This window comes from Nycticebus coucang, chromosome 16 (assembly GCF_027406575.1).
Source record: "Nycticebus coucang isolate mNycCou1 chromosome 16, mNycCou1.pri, whole genome shotgun sequence".
In the NCBI taxonomy this organism is placed as follows: Eukaryota; Metazoa; Chordata; class Mammalia; order Primates; family Lorisidae; genus Nycticebus; species Nycticebus coucang.
The window spans coordinates 68,401,528-68,421,228 of NC_069795.1; the positions used below are offsets into that span (position 1 = coordinate 68,401,528).

General features: G+C 37.8%; 1 protein-coding gene across 2 annotated transcripts in view; it reads right to left on the reverse strand.

The window, feature by feature from the left end:
• The window catches only part of IGSF11 (immunoglobulin superfamily member 11), a 146,782-nt gene extending 131,972 nt beyond the window's left edge, over window positions 1-14,810 (reverse strand). Inside the window, exon 1 of one of the 2 annotated variants that reach the window (XM_053565298.1) lies at window positions 14,442-14,810. In XM_053565298.1, coding sequence (XP_053421273.1) covers window positions 14,442-14,493 — 52 coding nt within the window. In that variant the 5' untranslated portion in view covers window positions 14,494-14,810. The remainder of the gene's footprint in view (window positions 1-14,441) is intronic. The other variant, XM_053565296.1, reaches the window with a different exon arrangement.
• Window positions 14,811-19,701: the final 4,891 nt, after the last annotated feature.

Sequence of the window (19,701 nt, forward strand, 5' to 3'; positions counted from 1 at the left end):
TATAATGCTGTGAATGTATTTAATGCCACTGAATTGAACACTTAAAAAGGGTTAAAATCGTAAATTTTATGTTATATACATTTTACTGCATGATGTAATATAATAAAAACCATTGGATTGTAAACTTTTAAAGCGAATTATATGGTATGAAAATTGTTCCCCAAAAAACATCGGAATGGTTAAAGGAAAACGGACAGTTTCTAGTGTTTGCAAGGATGTAGGGGAAATGGAACTCTCACACTCTGCTAGTGTGAGTAAAGATCAGCAAAAGCACTCTGGAAAACCAGCAGTCTCCACTAAAATGGAATGGATGAATCCTGTTTCTTAGGTACATTCCCAACAGAAATGCATTCTGATATGCATCGGAAGACATATACAAGAATGTTCACAGCAGCCTCATTCGTGAGCAGTCAGAACCAGCAACAATCCAAACGTCTATGGGCAGCGGGGAAGACAAACCGCTGTCATGGGGTATGCTTACTAGGAAGTGCTGTACAGCAATGCAGATTAAGCAACTGCAGCCACACAAAACAATGTGGATAAATCACAGAAACAATGTTGACGTCTAAAACCTATACACAAAATACCACTTAATGAATATGAATCATTGTCTCATATAAATGTCTGAAACATGCAAGCTAATTTCTGGCATTAGAAGTCATAAAGTGGTTACCTTTGGGAAGTAGAGGGGTTGAGAGGGTCACGGGGTTGGGGGGCAACTGGTGATACAATTTGGGGACCTAGATAATGGTTACAGAGGTACAGTCACTTACAACAATTCATCAAGTAGTACTCTTGAAATTTCTATGCTATTTTTATGTGTATTACACTTTAAGGAAATAATTTTCACTATTTTTATCACTATTGCTTTTTCTGTAAATATACCAACTTTGAAATACATCATAATCAAAGACACAACCAACCACATATAAGTTAATATTCATCAGTAGAATGAACTGAGTATAAATTATAAACGCAGCCGGGACATTAGACCATAGTGGGAGGCTAATATATAAACTTAGTTAAAATATATATATATTACATATATTTTTATATATATATTTTGCATATATTTTATATAAACGAAGTTTATATAAACTAAGTTTATATAAACTATATATAAACTTAGTTCACATAAAGGAAGGCTGAAAACTATATTAACCTTTTTGCAGCTGGAGCACAAATGAAATACACATTCAATCACAACATAAAATAATCTCTTTTAATTGTTTTTTGAGAATAAGAAATTTTTAATATTAAAAATTTTAAAATGCATATATCTCAATTGCATGTAAAAAATTTCAACTTTTTGCCTGTAAAATGAAAAAATCAGATTGTCTGTTACCTAACGCAAGACAACAGGCTGCTAAAAAAGAAAGATCTAAAATTCATTCATTCACTCCATAGTCAAGCACCATGTATACAGCATAAGGTGCTCATCCTGCGGAGCCGGCAAGAAGGCTCAAGACAACAGGAGATGAGTTTGGGGTGGGTGTCTAAGGAGCAGTGTGAACTTTGAGTGCTTAGGAAGCTGTAAGAGGAAAGGACTGCTCAGAGTCAGGTTAGAATAGAAGGAAGTCTCCAAGGAACATACTTGAGCTTCGCCTAGAAAAGCAGGGAGTATAGATATCAAGAGCAGAGGTTAAGATACTTTAGACCAACCAGAAGAAGAGAAACGAATGCAACAGAACTGAAGAGGCAGATGTGACAGGGTGACACCAGAAGGGCAATGGAAGCCCATTGGGTGGGAAACAGTGGAAAGCCATAAAGGACACTGAATGATACTCTCAGAACTTTGGAACTGATCCTTTAAAATCTGGGAAGTTTGTGGCTGTGTATGGGACAAGGGAACATAACAAAAGCAGTGTCTGGCAAAAACCAACCAGGCAGAAAGTAAAGAACAGATCAGAAAGAACATAAAGAGAAGCCAGAAAACTGCTGGAATCACATAAACTTAAAATGATAAAGAAATAAAATAAAAAGTTAGTGAGCGAAGAAAAGACAAGAAGATCCCTGAAAGATTTTAAAGATTTGATGGTTTCTAGACGTGAAAAAAATATTTTTCCACTTGTACAATGTGGTGCTGCAGTGATCAACACAGTCTCCAAAGTCTTGACAGTATCAGATGCTTGTGGTAAATACAAAATCAGTCTGCCTGAGATTTAAATAACATATGCACACACCCCATTTACATCAACTGCCACGTATAAAATTAGTGTGTGTTCACCTAATTAACGTATATGAAGTAAAAGGAAAAGTAAAGATTTTGTGAAGTTAAAGCATGGAAAAGCTGAATTAGTTCACAAGCCACCGTTGAGATAAATACAACGAAAAGGACTGTGGGAAAGGGCTCCACTACTGGCAGCCCCAGTCGAAGAGAAGGCTGGCACACCAACTTCCACTATGTCAAGGGACTCTGAGCAGAGAACTCAAAAGGAAGTGCTGAAGATTGCAAATTATTTTTGTGTTCATGGGTCTTCATCATCATCAGTTTATAGAGTATTTGTTAGACACTGAAGGAGTAAGCAGATTTGATTTATTTTAATGCAGGCAGATGGCTTGGTCATGGAAATCATGAAGAGATTTACTGAGCGGCTTCATCAGATCAAGGACATCATGGAATTAAAGGGCTCTAAGAGAACTTACTGGTCCAGCTCCCTGTGGCTCACAACATTATACTTTCTTATTAACAAGCAAGACAACTCAACCCCCTGAACTGGAAATAAGTGTTGTTGGGGCAGGGGAGGAAGAAGACAAGAGCAAAATAAATTTGTTCAAAGAAGTGCAAATATTAAGATTGACGCTGGAAATGTAGATTGATCAACAGGCAACCAAAACATGTCTTGTTCTGTGGGCAATGAAATCACAAACCAGAAAGAATTAAAAGTCACAATTCCAGAGAATATGTTCATAAAAATGAATCATGTTTAAGGTTCTTTAACTATTTTGCTGTACAAAAGTCAAGCACCATCTCTTATTAGTGTGGCTTAGTTTCAGGAAAAAATTGATGATCTGAAAACAGATTCTATTTACCAAGATAACATAGTATGCAGTGAGTTTATGAATCTCACAATTATTTGAGTTTGCCAATGTGACTGTGTCCATTTTAGACACCTCCTGCTTTGTATAAAAACTTCCTTCATGAAAATGCAAAAATAAAAGTACAGCTCAGAAACACTATCAATGACATAATCAACAGCATAAAATCAGAATTAAGGTATGTCCTAACCACACCCCTCCAAAGCTTTCAGATTAAGTACCACCTTTTCCCCGCCTAAAACTTGCTGACTTTTAAAAGCTCATAGGCCTTCTCTTTTCATCAGTAACAGCACTAGGAAAATGCCTATTTTCATCACGTAACCTAGTACGTATAAAATTTAGACACCTATACTTGGCTTAGACAAAGGAAAATCATTGTTATAGAACAACAAAGTCATAAAAAAATCAAGTTGAAACATCGTGATTATAGTAAAAAGAAGATATTTTTCATATTTATGGCCAGCTTCAACTGACCCTCTCCTAACACATACCAGATCTGTCTATGACATAAAAGATGCAAGGGGAAAAAAGAGGTACATGCACAGCCTAAGCCAAAGTGATCAAAAATCAATTTTAAAATAAAATTTTAAAATAAGATTATAGTTGAACCACTTTTTATAATCTTTCTACAACAGATGGAGGTGGTTTTAATTCCTATAATAGAAATTATCGTAATTTTTTATTAGACTGGTGGGAAGAAGAGAGGAATATCAATCAACTAGTTTAGGGTAAGTTTTATAAATATGTTAAAACCAGCTATATACCATCTTATCTTATTCTCAATAATGGAAATCATGTCAAAGAATCACAAGATTACAGAACCGGAAAAGAAAAGATTACCTAATCTAACTCGCTCATTCTGCAAATAAAACCAGGCCTGGGGCAGTGCCTGTAGCTCAAAGGAGTAGGGCGCCGGCCCCATATGCTGGAGGTGGCAGGTTCAAATCCAGCCCCGGCCAAAAAAAACAAACCAGGCCTGGAGGATTTTGATATGTTTTGTGGCAGGCACACCTTCAACTGAATTTATCTCCTGACTAAAAAATTGGGACTGACCGATTGTTGTAACAAGTAACAGCCACTAACCAAGCAGTCTGCTGTACGCCAGGTACTATGCTAGCACTTTAGAAATTTGAGATTTCATTTTATTTAGCATGTCTCAATACAGTAAGAGAATCTCCACTTTACAAGATAAATTCAAACTTGGGACATTAAACAGCGTTCCCAAAGTCACAGGGCACAGAAATGACAAGTCGGGAATTCAAACCCAGTATGTCTGGACTATGTAAAGCCACAAACCTATATACCATGCTACTATCTCCTTACTGTGTACATCCAAAAAAATTCCACTTTGGGCAAGTTAGACTACAATACCTATACAAATGTTTAAGTTATGTGTACAAAGATGCTCTCCACAATATAATGAATATTGAAATATCAGAAACATAAATGTACAACAATAAACAGCTAAATAAAATCACCACTATGAAAATACTAAACTGCTATTTAGAAAAATGAGGTAGATCCATATAACAGATGTGATAAGATCACCTTATTAAATCGTTATGTTTTAAAAATAGATTGTAGAACATTATTTATCACTTGGTTTGGTTTTTCAGAAGTACATGTACTACAGGCTTTGTGATTAGAAAAAGACTGAGGCAATCAACACCAAAACTCTAGTATTTGGTTTGTGGGGTTGGGGTGTGAGTCACTTCTTACACAACCCTTCATTATTTGAGTTTTTATATCTAGAATGTTATTTATGAAATTTTAAAAAATTATTATATTAAATAATTTTAATGACGCCATTCTTTATTTTAGCACAAGTTAATTGTATTCCTATTTGTCTCTAGAACAATTTCAAAAACAAACAAAGAACCTAACATTTTACTACAGTACACCAGCATTTCAAGTACAGCCCATGGAGTGGCAGGAGTTCCCAAGACCCTTTTGGGAAGTCTGTATGGTAAAAACGATTTTTTTTAATTATAATAAATTGTTACTTGATTTTCTCCGAGTTGACATTTGCATTGATGACACAGAACCAACAGTGGGTGAGACTGTTGGTGCCTTACCACATACCAAGGCCTTGGCAGAAGACTATCCTAGTAGTCATTATAATCTTCACCATTATGTACTCATGGCTAAAAAGGAAATCCAGTCTGACTAAAGAATGTCTTTGATGAAGAAATAACAATAGTTTTATTAAATATTGACCTTTCATAATAGTCTGTGTGACAAAGTGGGCAGCAGCTACACGCCAAAGCAAATTGGGTGTCCCAAGGTAAAGCACTGGTAAAGATATTTGAGCTCGAGGCTCAAAGAACTTACCGTTTTCTTTCACGGATCAGTATGTTTACTTGAAAGAATGACTCAGAGACTGTGGTTATTCAAACTTAAATGTTTAGCTGTCATTTTTTCAAAACTGAACATATGAGACTATCACTTCAAGAGAAATAACGAATAGCTGTTTGCTGCTAATGATAAAATTCAAGCCAGTATTGAAACTTTGGAAAAGTTTTATTTGACGTGAGCTTAACAGCTTTGCAATATTTAAAGACTGTTCAGATAAGCCCAGTGGGGATATTAATAAATGTTATTTTTATACAGTATAGAAACTAATTGTCAATATTTATAAGATCTCCACAACACAATAAATCAATATTTTCCAATGATGAATGCATATTGCAAAAATCATGAATGAATAAAAGATCCATCCAAAGTATAGGATAAATCAATGGATTTTAATGTAACAAGAACTGTTTAGATAATAGATATGGTTTCTGATTCTGCACTGCAATCAATCTTTAAGAAACTACCACATAGCATGTTTTGCTCGAATATCAAAGAGGAATATTCAAAATTATTTGGAAGTGCTATCAAAATAGTACATATCTGTGTGAGACCATTCTTCACATATTACAACAATACCAAGACAACCTATCTCAATAAATGGGATGCCGAATCAGCAGATAGGAGAATCCAGCTGTCTTCTAATAGCCAGACATTAAACAGAATGAACATTAAATAGACTTCTAAAAATGTAAAACAGTACTGCTCTTCTCACTAATATTATTTCATTCCGGAAGAAAATTGTTAATTGCCATAAGAATAAATTATGCCAGCATGTAATTTATGCCTTACCATTTTTAAATGGATTAATATTTTTAAATTTTCTTACTTTTAATCTCTAATAAGGTAAATATCAATAGTCATAATCCCCATAAACAAAAGCTGTGCAGTCTTCCATCATCTTTAAGGCCAGAAAGTTTGAGCATCTTTGCAATACACCATTAACACGTTTTTCACATGTCCAGCATACTGTCTTAAGTCGTGGCCAACAAGAGCTAGTATGGCAATCTGTGTTTACACTGGAGCAATATCCACACATGAACTGCACTATAAGCTTTCTTATCCAATGAAAACCGAAAATGCCAGGCTGGTTTGAACATGCTCTGCAAGAAATGATGTTTACTATCCTGCAACCTCCATTTTTACCATGTATTTTGTGTTCTAGCAAAAGATCTTGGCCCCTGGGGGCTGACAAAAGTTGTATAACTAATGGTGATGGACCTGGCCCAAAGAAACAAAGATTAAGTGCCAGACTGATGTCTGTAGTTATTTAAGCCCTCTTTAAGCACATAGTTGAGAATTCATTTATGATTAGCAATTTTTGACAATTTTGAAGATAGCATACACACAACTACAGACTAAGAGGATGGTCCATAAGGTATGAATCATAGCTGGAATAAACCATGAATGGAAATATGCAGACTTCAGGAGAAAGGGAGGGCACAGTAGGGGCAGACAACTGCCAATCTCCACTGGGAGAATGTTATAATGCCCCCCACATGGGGCTGAATGCTCCTATTTCTATAAAAGCATCTCCAGTGTTTTATACACAGTGATACGGGGAGAGAAAAGGAAGGCTTAGACTACAAAAGATGTTATCTTAACTAATCATCTCTTTTCTTGGAAAACTAGTTCTAACATCCAGGTCTTCAAGACTAAGACTATCAGACACGGAACCCTATCAAGGTTCTAAAGGAATTGCCAAAAGCCCAAGATCATTCTTTATTATGTGAAGCTAAAACTCCTTCAGTCCTTAAGAAACAAACATTTCAAAAATGGACAATTTCAAAGTTTTAGGATTACAGATAAACTAAAAGTCAATGTTGAAAGGTCTCTAAAATATTGTGATTTTAAAGAAACTTCCAAAGAAGTCATGGAATTTGAAAAGAAACTATGAAAACTGATCTCTAACCTGTTCCACAAAATATACACCAAAGTTTAAAAATTAGTTGAAGCTGACACAGTCACACCAAATCCCTAAGATATTTTTAACAAAAATTCTAGTTTTCTTAAAAAAAAAAAAATTCTTCTAGCACTTTGGGAGGCCAAGGCAGGTAGGCTATCTGAGCTCACAGGTTCGAGACCAGCCTAAACAAGAACCAGACCCCCATCTCTAAAAAATAGTCAGGCATTGTGGTAGCCTGTAGTCCCAGCTACTCGAGAGGCTGAGGCAAGAGAATAGCTTGAGCCCAAGAGTTTGAGGTTGCTGTGAGCTATGATACCATAGCACCTTACCAAGAGTGACAAAGTGAAACTATCTCAAAATAAAAATAAAAAAAAATTCTTTCCAGGTACTCTACACATTCAGAACCACCTGTCTTAGCAAATATTCATTCACAACCATCTACTGGGCATTTTTATGTGCAAACATGGTACTATTTGGGGAGAAATACGTGCACACACAGAGGGAGAAGGAAGGGGGAAGGAAGATAATTATAAAATTCACTTCATGAAACAAGTGGAAATTATCAGCATATAACTACATCCACACGCCCACATGCCTCTACCCCACCAACACCCAGCTTCTAACATGATTTCTGGGTCTACTTGATTGGCTCCAGGGTTTTTTTAATTATCAATCCTTGAACTAGGTGGAGCTGAATAATTGAAAGAAGCCAGGAATGGCTAGATGTATTAACTTAGAAACACCTGATGCTACTAGCAAAGGAATGCAACATCCTCCAAAATGAAAGGATGGGATGAAAGAAAAAAGAATAGAATCAACATTAATGGAGTACTGGAGAGAAAGATTCTGCATGAGCAACTGCTGTGAACAATGAGGCTTAGGGAAAGGGGGAGGGTGGTAAAGGGGTTTTCTAAATTAGGACACTGGTTTATTTTCCCTATTGTGATCTGCAACAGACTTAGGCAAAGATTTAAATTTCTTCTCAATTTTTATAAGCACTAAACCAATCAGTCTTTTAAGACAGGTCTAGAAGTGGTCCCATCACACAAGAGTTATAACGTCAAGGTCATCTGTATTATTACACATTCATTACCTTCAGTAAAAAAAGACATTGACTTTCCCATCCCACAAATCTATTATACTTTAACCATTTACCCCAATCCCAAACCACTGTCATTAATAGCTGCTAACGTTAACCTAACTCTGAAGGTTTTTCCAAAGAACTCTGCGTGGTACAAGAATTCCCTAAACTCAGTACTGCTAGGATCTCCACTTCTTTACCAGCAATGCTTTTCTAATCAAAAATGTGCCTTTAATACTGTCAGTTTATCTCTCTGAAGATCAAAAAAGCTAACTACTAAGCGAAACTAAACCAACAAGTAGACTTTTTCAAATGAATTTTTAATTGATAGATTTTTTTTTCATGTTGCCAAATTTGTATTAGTTTAACCCAATTCTAGGAACATAAAAATTTTTGTAATATTTATTAAAATAGATATATTTTACAATAGATAAGTATGTCCTCCTATAATACATGAGTGAGGCATAGCGGCACCACATAGCACCTACACAGTATCTGATAAAGGCAAAGATGAACTGGCAGCAGCTCATTGGCTGAGTCTGTCATTTGCAAATGAGCAAACAAATTGTCTCTTTGACTTTCAGGTTTCCATGATTCAACCCATTATAAACTATAACAATAGGCTCTCTCTTAAGTAGTAGGAAAACAGGTACATAGGAAATCAATTACCCAAATTGTAACAGAGAGAAAAAAATCCTGCAGGCTTATTAGTTAAGACAGGCTTAACTAATAAGTAAACTAATTAACTCCTCACTTTTAAGATTAAACTCAGCTCAAATTAGATGGCTTTCTGAATACAACCCAAGAACTGCCAACCTCTCTTAAGCCAGTTGCTACAAAGTATGATCAAGAGAGGATTTCAGATCCTCCAGATGGTCTGAGGGCTGCTCTCAAAATGCAAGGATGAGACGTGTTAGTGCCAGTGAGTCCTCATCAAACAAAAAAGGAGAAAGTTTAGGTGATTCCATTCACTTGAAGTGACTACTGGAAATTGAGCAATCCCTATCTCAAAACTGTTTAAAATATTTCAAGCAGGTGTCCAACCCACAGCCCATGAGCTGCATGCAGATTTTTTGAGGCCTATTTTGCTTATCTGTGGTGTCAGATGTGCAAAAATTATCCACTGACTTTTTTTGGAGGTGGGACTCATCAGCTTTCCTTACTGTATTTTTTTTTTAGTTTTTTTTTTTTATTATTGTTGGGGATTCGTTGAGGGTACAATAAGCCAGGTTACACTGATTGCAATTGTTAGGTAAAGTCCCTCTTGCAATCATGTCTTGCCCCCATAACGTGTGACACACAACAAGGCCCCACCCCCCTCCCTCCGTCCCTCTTTCTGCTTTTCCTTACCCCCCCATAACCTTAATTGTCATTAATTGTCCTCATATCAAAATGGAGTACATAGGATTCATGCATCTCCATTCTTGTGATGCTTTACTAAGAATAATGTCTTCCACTTCCATCCAGATTAATACGAAGGATGTAAAGTCTCCATTTTTTTTAATGGCTGAATAGTATTCCATGGTGTACATATACCACAGCTTGTTAATCCATTCCTGGGTTGGTGGGCATTTAGGCTGTTTCCACATTTTGGCGATTGTAAATTGAGCTGCAATAAACAGTCTAGTACAAGTGTCCTTATGATAAAAGGATTTCTTTCCTTCTGGGTAGATGCCCAGTAATGGGATTGCAGGATCAAATGGGAGGTCTAGCTTGAGTGCTTTGAGGTTTCTCCATACTTCCTTCCAGAAAGGTTGTACTAGTTTGCAGTCCCACCAGCAGTGTAAAAGTGTTCCCTTCTCTCCACATCCACGCCAGCATCTGCAGTTTTGAGATTTTGTGATGTGGGCCATTCTCTCTGGGGTTAGATGATATCTCAGGGTTGTTTTGATTTGCATTTCTCTAATATATAGAGATGATGAACATTTTTTCATGTGTTTGTTAGCCATTCGTCTGTCGTCTTTAGAGAAAGTTCTATTCATGTCTCTTGCCCATTGATATATGGGATTGTTGGCTTTTTTCATGTGGATTAATTTGAGTTCTCTATAGATCCTAGTTATCAAGCTTTTGTCTGATTGAAAATATGCAAATATCCTTTCGAATTGTGTAGGTTGTCTCTTTGCTTTGGTTATTGTCTCCTTAGCTGTACAGAAGCTTTTCAGTTTAATGAAGTCCCATTTGTTTATTTTTGTTGTTGTTGCAATTGCCATGGCAGTCTTCTTCATGAAGTCTTTCCCCAGGCCAATATCTTCCAGTGTTTTTCCTATGCTTTCTTGGAGGATTTTTATTGTTTCATGCCTTAAATTTAAGTCCTTTATCCATCTTGAATCAATTTTTGTGAGTGGGGAAAGGTGTGGGTCCAGTTTCAGTCTTTTACATGTAGACATCCAGTTCTCCCAACACCATTTATTGAATAGGGAGTCTTTCCCCCAAGGTATGTTCTTGTTTGGTTTATTGAAGATTAGGTGGTTGTAAGATGTTAGTTTCATTTCTTAGTTTTCAATTCGATTCCAAGTGTCTATGTCTCTGTTTTTGTGCCAGTACCATGCTGTCTTGAGCACTATGGCTTTGTAGTACAGACTAAAATCTGGTATGCTGATGCCCCAGCTTTATTTTTATTACTAAGAACTGCCTTAGCTATTTTTAACATGTGGCCCAAGACAACTCTTCTTTCAGTGTGTGGCCATAAAAAAAAAAAAAAGACACCTGTGAAGGACTGAGGGCGTACACACAAATTGTTATCACTGGCTTGGGTAACAATAGATTTTAAATCCCTATGCTAAATAAACTAGTTATAGTTGAAAATTTTGGTGAGAAGGCCACAATTTTCCCCTTTCTCCCAAGCAAGTACTGCCAGCCCCTTGTTTTGCATTACTCACAGCAACTAAAGAATCTTGCACACCAGCACATCATCCTGGTTGACACTAAATCACATGGCATAAATATGAAGATTCAAATGAGAATTTTCATTATAACTTGTCTACACTATCAAAGTGTGAAAACACATTTGAAAATGTGCCACATACTGTTACTGGGGTGGGGAAAAGCCAAAACAAGTATCTTAACCCATTGCATCATTACCGCAGGTCTCACAACAGTTCTACGCATAACATTTTAAAAGTGCTTGGTGATTTAATATTTAAATTGCTTCCTGAATAGTCCGTGTTGAATATACAATGTATTAAGCTCAGCATCTCTAAAATTTTTGTCCAATAGCTATCACTTGTCATGTAGGTCAAACTATAGATTTTTACTAAAAAGTGAATCCTTTCAAAACAGTTACATAATTAAATCAGAGCTGAGAAACTGAAATTTATAATAAATTTTTCATAATGCTAACATTTAAAAGATTCATGGCTTTTTTCATTTCATTTTAAGTAGTCTTTCCTTTTTTACATACTTTTTTTCAAATTCTGGGAAGTTATCTACTATTTCAAGGAATCACAACTACAAAAAACACTTTAGATATATCTATCCCATTGGTAGAATTATACAGAAGTCAATATTTCAATTCAAATTCCCTTTAAAGTTACTCCAAAAAAAAAAAAAAAAAATTCTCGGCATGCATTTTCGTTCATTTATTTAAAAAAAAAAACCTCTGTTTTCACTTTTGGTATATTATTTCATTGTAGTGGCCACTGCTATTGATGATTTATCCAGCACAGATATCCACCCTCCTGTTCATTGCACATTGGAAGTTCCAGGCATAGACCATAATGCATTCCAACCAACTTTGCCACTGATTCAAGAACTCAATTCATTCAAGACATGGTAATTCTCTGGGAGACGGGTATGTAAGCACAAATAGGCACCCTAGCTGTTCATCCTCTTTCCCTCCTCACCATAAGGAAATTGAACATCAGTGCCTCTTTCATAGCCTACTGAATAAAGCCCAAACTCAGGTTTTTTTGTTTGTTTTGTTTTTTTTGAGACAGAGTCTCATTATGTCGCCCTTGGTAGAGTGTGGTGGCATCACAGCTCACAGCAGCCTCTAACTCTTGGGCTTAAGTGACTCTTGTCTCAGCCTCAACGCTGGGTTATTTTTTGGTTGCAGTTGTCGTTGTTTTAGCAGGCCCAGGCCAGGTTCGAACCTGCCAGCCCCGGTGTATGTGGCCAGCACCATAACCACTGAGCTAGGGGCTCCAAGCCCAAATTCAGTTTTAAAGGCTTTCTACTCTCCTGCCCCCAACTACATTTTTAGCCCCTTCTCCTTTACACCTATTTCCTACTCTAGAAGATAGAATCTTGGCCTTTCAAAAGTATGCCCCTGCACTTCCACTTTATATTTTCCTCCAGACTGTTCCTTCCTCCCATTTCAGCCAATTCAATTTCTATTCCTTCAATGTCCAGATAAAAAATAAACTTTTCCACTTTGCATTCTACCCCCATCTTTCCCCAGATTACCAAACACACAAAGTAAAGTGGTAGCTCTGTAAATAAACAAGTGAACACCATTTTTTGAGGATGAAAAATGCCTCTACAGAATAATCACGAAGACTGAAATGTCCTTGGAAGTCTTTAACAACATCCTAGTATGACTTAGCAATAGTTCTGCTGAGGGAAAAGGAACAAATCAGATGACCTTGTAATGTTGATTCTGCAATTTACATCAACTCTTTAAAAGTATTGCCTAATAATTCAGAAACAAACTATACATGAATGTTATTCACAAAAAGAAAGTAGCATTTATCATAATATTCAAATTTTAAAAATACATTTTTCTACCCAAAATTTGAGCTGTTCTTGCAATATTTATAATATTTACAGTTATGTCCAAGGGTTGCATAAAAGCCCACTTACTCTTATTTTACACTTGAAAAAAGTAGTACTGAGAGAAACATCGGTCATTCAAGCTGGTTTAACAGAACAAAATTAATCTAGAAGCACAAGTGCTTAAAATGTACATACTGATGTCACTTTTTATTATCCACACATCACTAAAAATATACCTATTAAACTCGAGGAGCTGAGATTTTGATGATTATACCAATAGCTTCTATGGAGAAGGTATACAGAAAGATTTTTGTATTCTTTTCTCCCCTACCAAATGAATCTGTACAATTAAAGTTGGCTAAAATTAGTTACTTCAAGATATATGGAATATTATCCATTCAAATAAGGTCATAAAATGTTTGGAAACATACTAGTGTCTCCAGAAAGAAACAGGGTTAACCACGATATATCAGAAATCATTGAACCTTTTTAAACAAAACCCTTCAGAATAAATCTCAGTAAACCTCATCAATCAATTAAATGGGACAAAAAACTTGATTCCACAGGACAATGCACACCCAAAAACAAAGGGCACTGTATAAGATGACAATCAGGTTCTAACATACGATGGCCATTCACAGAAAATAAAATGTCAGAAATATTAGAGGACAGAAAATTAAATTTAAATAAACATGTTTTTAAAACCGTTGACCAAAAAAAGGCATTTATTTCCTTTGTTCTAATATAGCTATATTCTATACGTTTCTGTGAGCCAACTTCCATCTTCTAGGAATGAAGCTAGAGTACAAATAATTTCTAGTTTTTGAATGTGCCTGCACGCTCTACAGTTTACCTAAGATCATTTTGAAACTGTGCATAGGCTTCTTAAAGGTTAGGGTAAAGCTACAATTTAAAGTTTTACAAATTATTTTAAAACATCTCCAGTTTTCCTGTAGACGCCTAGTAACAGAAACTGCTTCTAAACACAGTTTCTAACTGGACCAGTAAGCAACAGAGTTCGTTATCTAAAAAGAATCCTGTATTCCCCAGAAGCCTAGCGGGCCGGAGTCAGACGCGCGGTACGGATCAGAGCAAAAGGGTAGCGGGTTTAGTTACCTCTCCGAGCCGGGAGCACCTGAGCTGCGCGGGGGGCCGATACGCCGTGCGCGGGCAGAGGAAGCAGCCGCCGCGAGTGGGCGCGAGCGCCTCGGCCCCCAGCAACGAACATGGCTCCTAAGAAAGTTGGGGTCCCCCCGCTAGGCAAAAGCAAGAAGGCTGTTACGGCCAGACTGCTTCGCCCCGGACCCGCGGGCCCAGCCCCACCGGGAAAGAAGGGCTTCGGCTACTCACTGTTCAAAGAGAGAAGCAGCAAAGGCGCCAGAGGAGAGCCCGGAGAAGTCATCCCGGGGCCGCAGGGAGCGCGCCCGCCGCCTGCCGGGCTCCTGGTCACGGCAAGGGAGGCGCAGGCGGGCTCTCGGTGCTCTGGGGACAGTCTGGTCCTCCTGGACCTGCCGCCGGGCGGAGCTGGGACCGTCGGACGCACAGGACAGCCAAGTGCAGCTGCCGCGCCGCCCGGCTCCGCGGAGGCTGAACCGCTACCAGAGGGGTCCCGGACCGGCCAGCAGCGCCACGGCCACCTCGCGCTGCCCCAGGACCCACCGGCCCCTCGCGCCGCCGGGGCAGCCACTCCCCCCAACTCACGCCCCGCTACTCCGGCTGCAGCCGGGCTCCTCGCCGCGCCGCCCACTCGCCCCGCTCTGTCTCCAAGGCAACCGCGGCTCCAGCGCGACGCCTGGCGGCCCACCCGCCGAGCCGAGCGCGGGCGCAGCTGGCGCAGCCCCCGCCACCTGTGCGCCCGGCCGCCCGCTCCCCTCGCGCCTCCGCCTGCGCGGGGAACCCGAGAGGCAGACGCCCGCCGGGGCCTCCCCTCCTCACCGCGGCGAGGCAGGTGGTGTCTTCTTGGTCCCGAAGAACGACTTTTGCAAGCCTTCCTCCCTCCGAACTAGCAAGAGTGTTTACTGTTACAGATAATTTCATCTCACTTTCATATCTTCTCTTCTTGAAGCCTAAATGATCTGAAAGTTCCTGACTCTGGCAGAATTAGGAATCGATGACATTTGGCTTATTCTATAGCCCTTTTGTGCTTTTTCCTTGAAACGTGCTAGGGACTGTACCGTGCTCCTCACTCGCGTCAAAGAGACTGCCATCTTCGCCTGTCTCTTCTGTAAAACTTAGGTCAAGTTCTATATGGGATTTTAAATTTTCCGTTTTAAACACTAGCACTTTCTTAAACTAACTTAAAGTATTTATTAGCTAATGGGGAGCTGCTTTTATGGTAGTGGTTGTTACTTTAGCTGGACTTTTAATTTTTCTTGTTTTGGTTGGTGGGGGAGAAAGACTCATAGCATCTGAAATCATTTTACTCATATACCTACATCTTTCCTTATAACATCTAATCTTTCTTTTCCATACAGGTCTCTGTTCTCTGTTGTAAAGCCTATAGTTCTTTCTGCTTTAGCCTCCAAACTGAGCTTTCTAAATTTAAGGGTATACCCACCCAGAAAATGGCAGACCATTTTGGTCAATTTTCTATAGCAGCCTAGATTAGGATTCCTAGGGGCCATTCAGAAATTCTGAGTCCTCATCATGCGCATACAATCCTCCCACGGCAACTCAGAAACAAAAATAGTATGTGCGGGAGAAATGCATATATGTAAACTTTTTTAAATATATATTTGGGCAAGGATTAGAAGATAATGTAAAAATGAAAATAATATCAAGACGATGGAGTTATGGATGTACTTTTTCTTTTTTGAAGATGTGAATATTATATTTTCAAGTTAAAAATGGGAACATGTTAAGAAATGTCCATCAGTTTTAACAAGACTATCCTGAAAAGATAAATTTTAATTATGAATTAGAGATGCCTTAACTTTTGCTTGCTACTTCCAACTTGTTAGAAACTCCTACCAAATCTCTAGTATCAAGAAAAAAAATGACATGATGGTAGAATCTCTCATAGTAATAATAAAAGTTTAAATTTTTTAACTACGTTATCATCACCCGGCTCATTCTCATTCTTTTAAACTCTAGGGGAAGGCCTAGATTTTCTTTTCTCCATCCAATTCAGTTCCTCACCCTCTCTTGTGTATATTCCTGCCATCTAACCTAGTTCGAAGCAGAACATGAGAGTGAACAATAGGAAGAGTAAAGGAAGTTGTGAAGTGACAGGTGCTTCTCACAGTTCTTTAGTTCACCATAATCTCAGATTTGAATATAGAGATAGAATGTATATTCTTTAATTAAGTAAATAACCTAGTAACCTAGGTTTAAAAGCCCTGATAAAGCAAATTATCTGACATGCTTTTTATCAAATCAATTTAACAACTATTTACTAAGTGCCTACACTATATAAGGCACTGGGTTGAAGGTTAAACAAAAAGCATAATTAATTATGATCCCTGCCCTCAAGTTCCAACTATACATGGGCTATATTTGTGCTATCAGAAATAAGCAGAGAGAGTTCTGCTGACTCTGTGTCACCAAAGTATACTTCTGTCTTGCCAGACAAGAACTAATAAGTCATTAAGAGGACAGAGTGCTCACAGGTAAGTGGAGGAGCCCTTTTAACAGAGAAGTGTCTTCTGAAGGAAAAGTGGGGATATTCACATTTTAGGAGGCAATCCAGCCTCCCAGAAGCACAGATGGTAGATGGTGAAGTGAAGGAAGCAGATTGGGAGTACCAAAAGCTCCAAGCGCTGTACACAGAGGCTTCCCAAAACCACTTAATTCACAGGAAATAAAATAAGAGTGTGCTTTTTTAAAATTCATGGAGATAACACTCCTGGAATGCACTTTGAGTAGATTTTTTATTAGTAATTATGGGTTTCACCAGCTCTTTTATCCTAATCTTCCTTATGACCACAGAAGGATTTCTTTAAATCCCTTAAGTATTCTGAGTACTAAAGACACAGACAACATCTTACATTCATATAATACTTCATAAATTTCAAAGTCCTTTCCCATATAATTATTTGATTTGATCTTCACAGCAACCCCAGGAGGTAGATAAAGCCTGTATAATTACCCTCTCTTCACGTAAGAGGATTTTGAGCCTCTAAAACAGCAAGAGACACCTCAGGGCTACAAATACCAATGGGTAGAACTGGGACCAAAGTCTTCCAACATTTACCCTATAGCTTTTTCTAACACACCATGAAGTCTTGTCTTTTTATCTCTTTATAGACCAACATCTAAAAAGTGTGTGAGTCATAGTGTCTTAAAGTTATCTGTAGGGAGTACTGCGATTGCCTGCCCAACATTTATCCCATCACTCAGCCCTAGCTACCTTAATAGCTATACAGTTTGATGAGATTGGCCCCAGACTCACCTCTAGGGGAACCATGGAAGGTCTACCTTACCATGAAAGAAATGAAGCAGGGAATCACTGGAACAAGAAACTCTGGTAAAAGGCTCTGCTATAGTGTACTAGTACCCTTGGCTCAAAAACTTTGTACCCTTGGCTCAAAAACATTGACAGTATGCAAATACAGTCAACTTCTAAATATTTAAATATGGATTTTCCAAGTTCAAATTTTAATCCTAGGCAAGTTTCTCTCCTCAATCCATCAAAATGCTGGGCCAGCTCTTTCCATATCAGTTAATCTACACTCAAGAATGAAAAATTTATTATTAGTTTAGGAGAAACATAATTAAGAAAAAAAACAACAGAGTGAATTACAAGGCATTCCAAAACTAAATATAAATTATTTTTTGCATTAGCTATTTTAAATTATTAATACCTCAGATCCCTCTTCATTCATGTATATAAATTAAAGGTTAATTGCACTTAAATTTTAGGGAGTGTTTATGTATGGAGTGTGTTATACACCATTCTTAAAGTTGGGAACAACTAGTTTGACCCTTGGAGCCAGTAACTCATTCTGTAACTATTTTAACTCAGCTCATTATAGCGAGCTATGGTTTGGAGTCGGAAGTCAGTCCTTTCAGAAGTAAAATTTGAGAGGAATCCTTCCTCCTCTCACTTTGTAAAGATTGAAAAAGAAGTTCCAAAGTAACAGTAAAGGAATAGAAAAGAAAATAATGGAATTGTTAAGAGTAGAGCAATAAACCAACAATTGTAAATATAGCCCTTAATATTTTAAAACATCCTTCTCAAATTCTGGATTAATTTATAATCTAGATACATTGATAGATTAGTCTTCCTTACATCTGTTTCTCCCCACTCCTCTGTCAGCTCTTGCTATGTGGGATTTACACAAAAGAGAACAGGACCCCCCATCCTTCCCACGACTCAATCTTTATCACTATTGTGAGTATTGCTGAAGCAAATTTCCATGACATCTTCATCCACTTTGAGAAAAGTTAGGTCTTTTCATTGAAGCTCTTTCATCATAAACACATTTATTTTTAGGTAAAGTTATTCTCTGAGCAGGGCACATTGTAACAAAATGCTATTAAATTCTTAATAGCATTTGAATGTAAAATTTTAAATGGTACCACTGTATATTCTAGGACTAGACAAGGGTAATAGCATATGAAGCAATTTGCATACACCTGAAAAATGTTTGTATTCTCTATCTTATAGGGAATATAATTTTCAAATGTTCTGTAATTTCTTCGCCAGTTTTCACTAAGCTAATCATCTTTGAAGTCTTTCACTTAATGATATATATTAGGGAATAAGCAATCAATTATCTCAGTGTTTTCTGATGAGTTTTCCATAGAATTTTAATGTAAAATACAGTTCAGACTTTCACTTCTAGCAACAAAACAGACTACAAACTTTGACTTATAAAATAAAGTAAATTAATATTTTTAATAAATCTTAAATGAAGTAATGATCTCTCAATAAAATGTGGAAAATTCAAGCCAAAAGCTAGATGAGGAAATCCTTTACAGTCTATCCTCACCACAGCATACCAGGAGATACTATTAGGACTGATCATGTCACCCCTCCCTCCCAGACCTCCAGTGGCTTCCCTTCTCACCCAGAGAGAAAGTAAAAATCCTTACAATAAACAGCAGGACCTGTGTTAGTTTGCTCTTTCACTTGATGATGTGAAACATGTATTATCTTACAGTTCTTGAAGTCAGAGTCCAAAATGGATTTCAATGGGCTAAAGTCCAGGCTCTAACAGGGCTGTCTTCCTTTCTGGAGCCTCTAGGGGAAAACTATTTCCTGACCTTTTCCACTTCCTAGTGTCTATCTACTTCCCTTGGCTAATGGTCTACCTTCCTTCATCTTTCAAAACCAGCAGCAGCAGGCCAAGCCCTTCCTACTACCATCTGACTCTAATCTGCTGCCTTCTTCCACATTTTAGGGTCCTGGTGATTACATTGGGCCCACTCAAATAATCTAGAATAATCTCTTTATTTCTGGGAGCTAAATAGTATCCATCTGCACTCTTCCTTCCCCTTTTCTATACAAGGTAACTTATTCACAGGTTCTGGGATTATGAAGTGGACATCTATTCTGCATTCCTTAAGACCCAACTCAATCTAGTCCCCCATTACCTCTCTAATCACATCCATTTTCCTCTCACTCGTTCTGCTCTCATTGTAATTGCTTTCTCAATGTTTTTTGAAT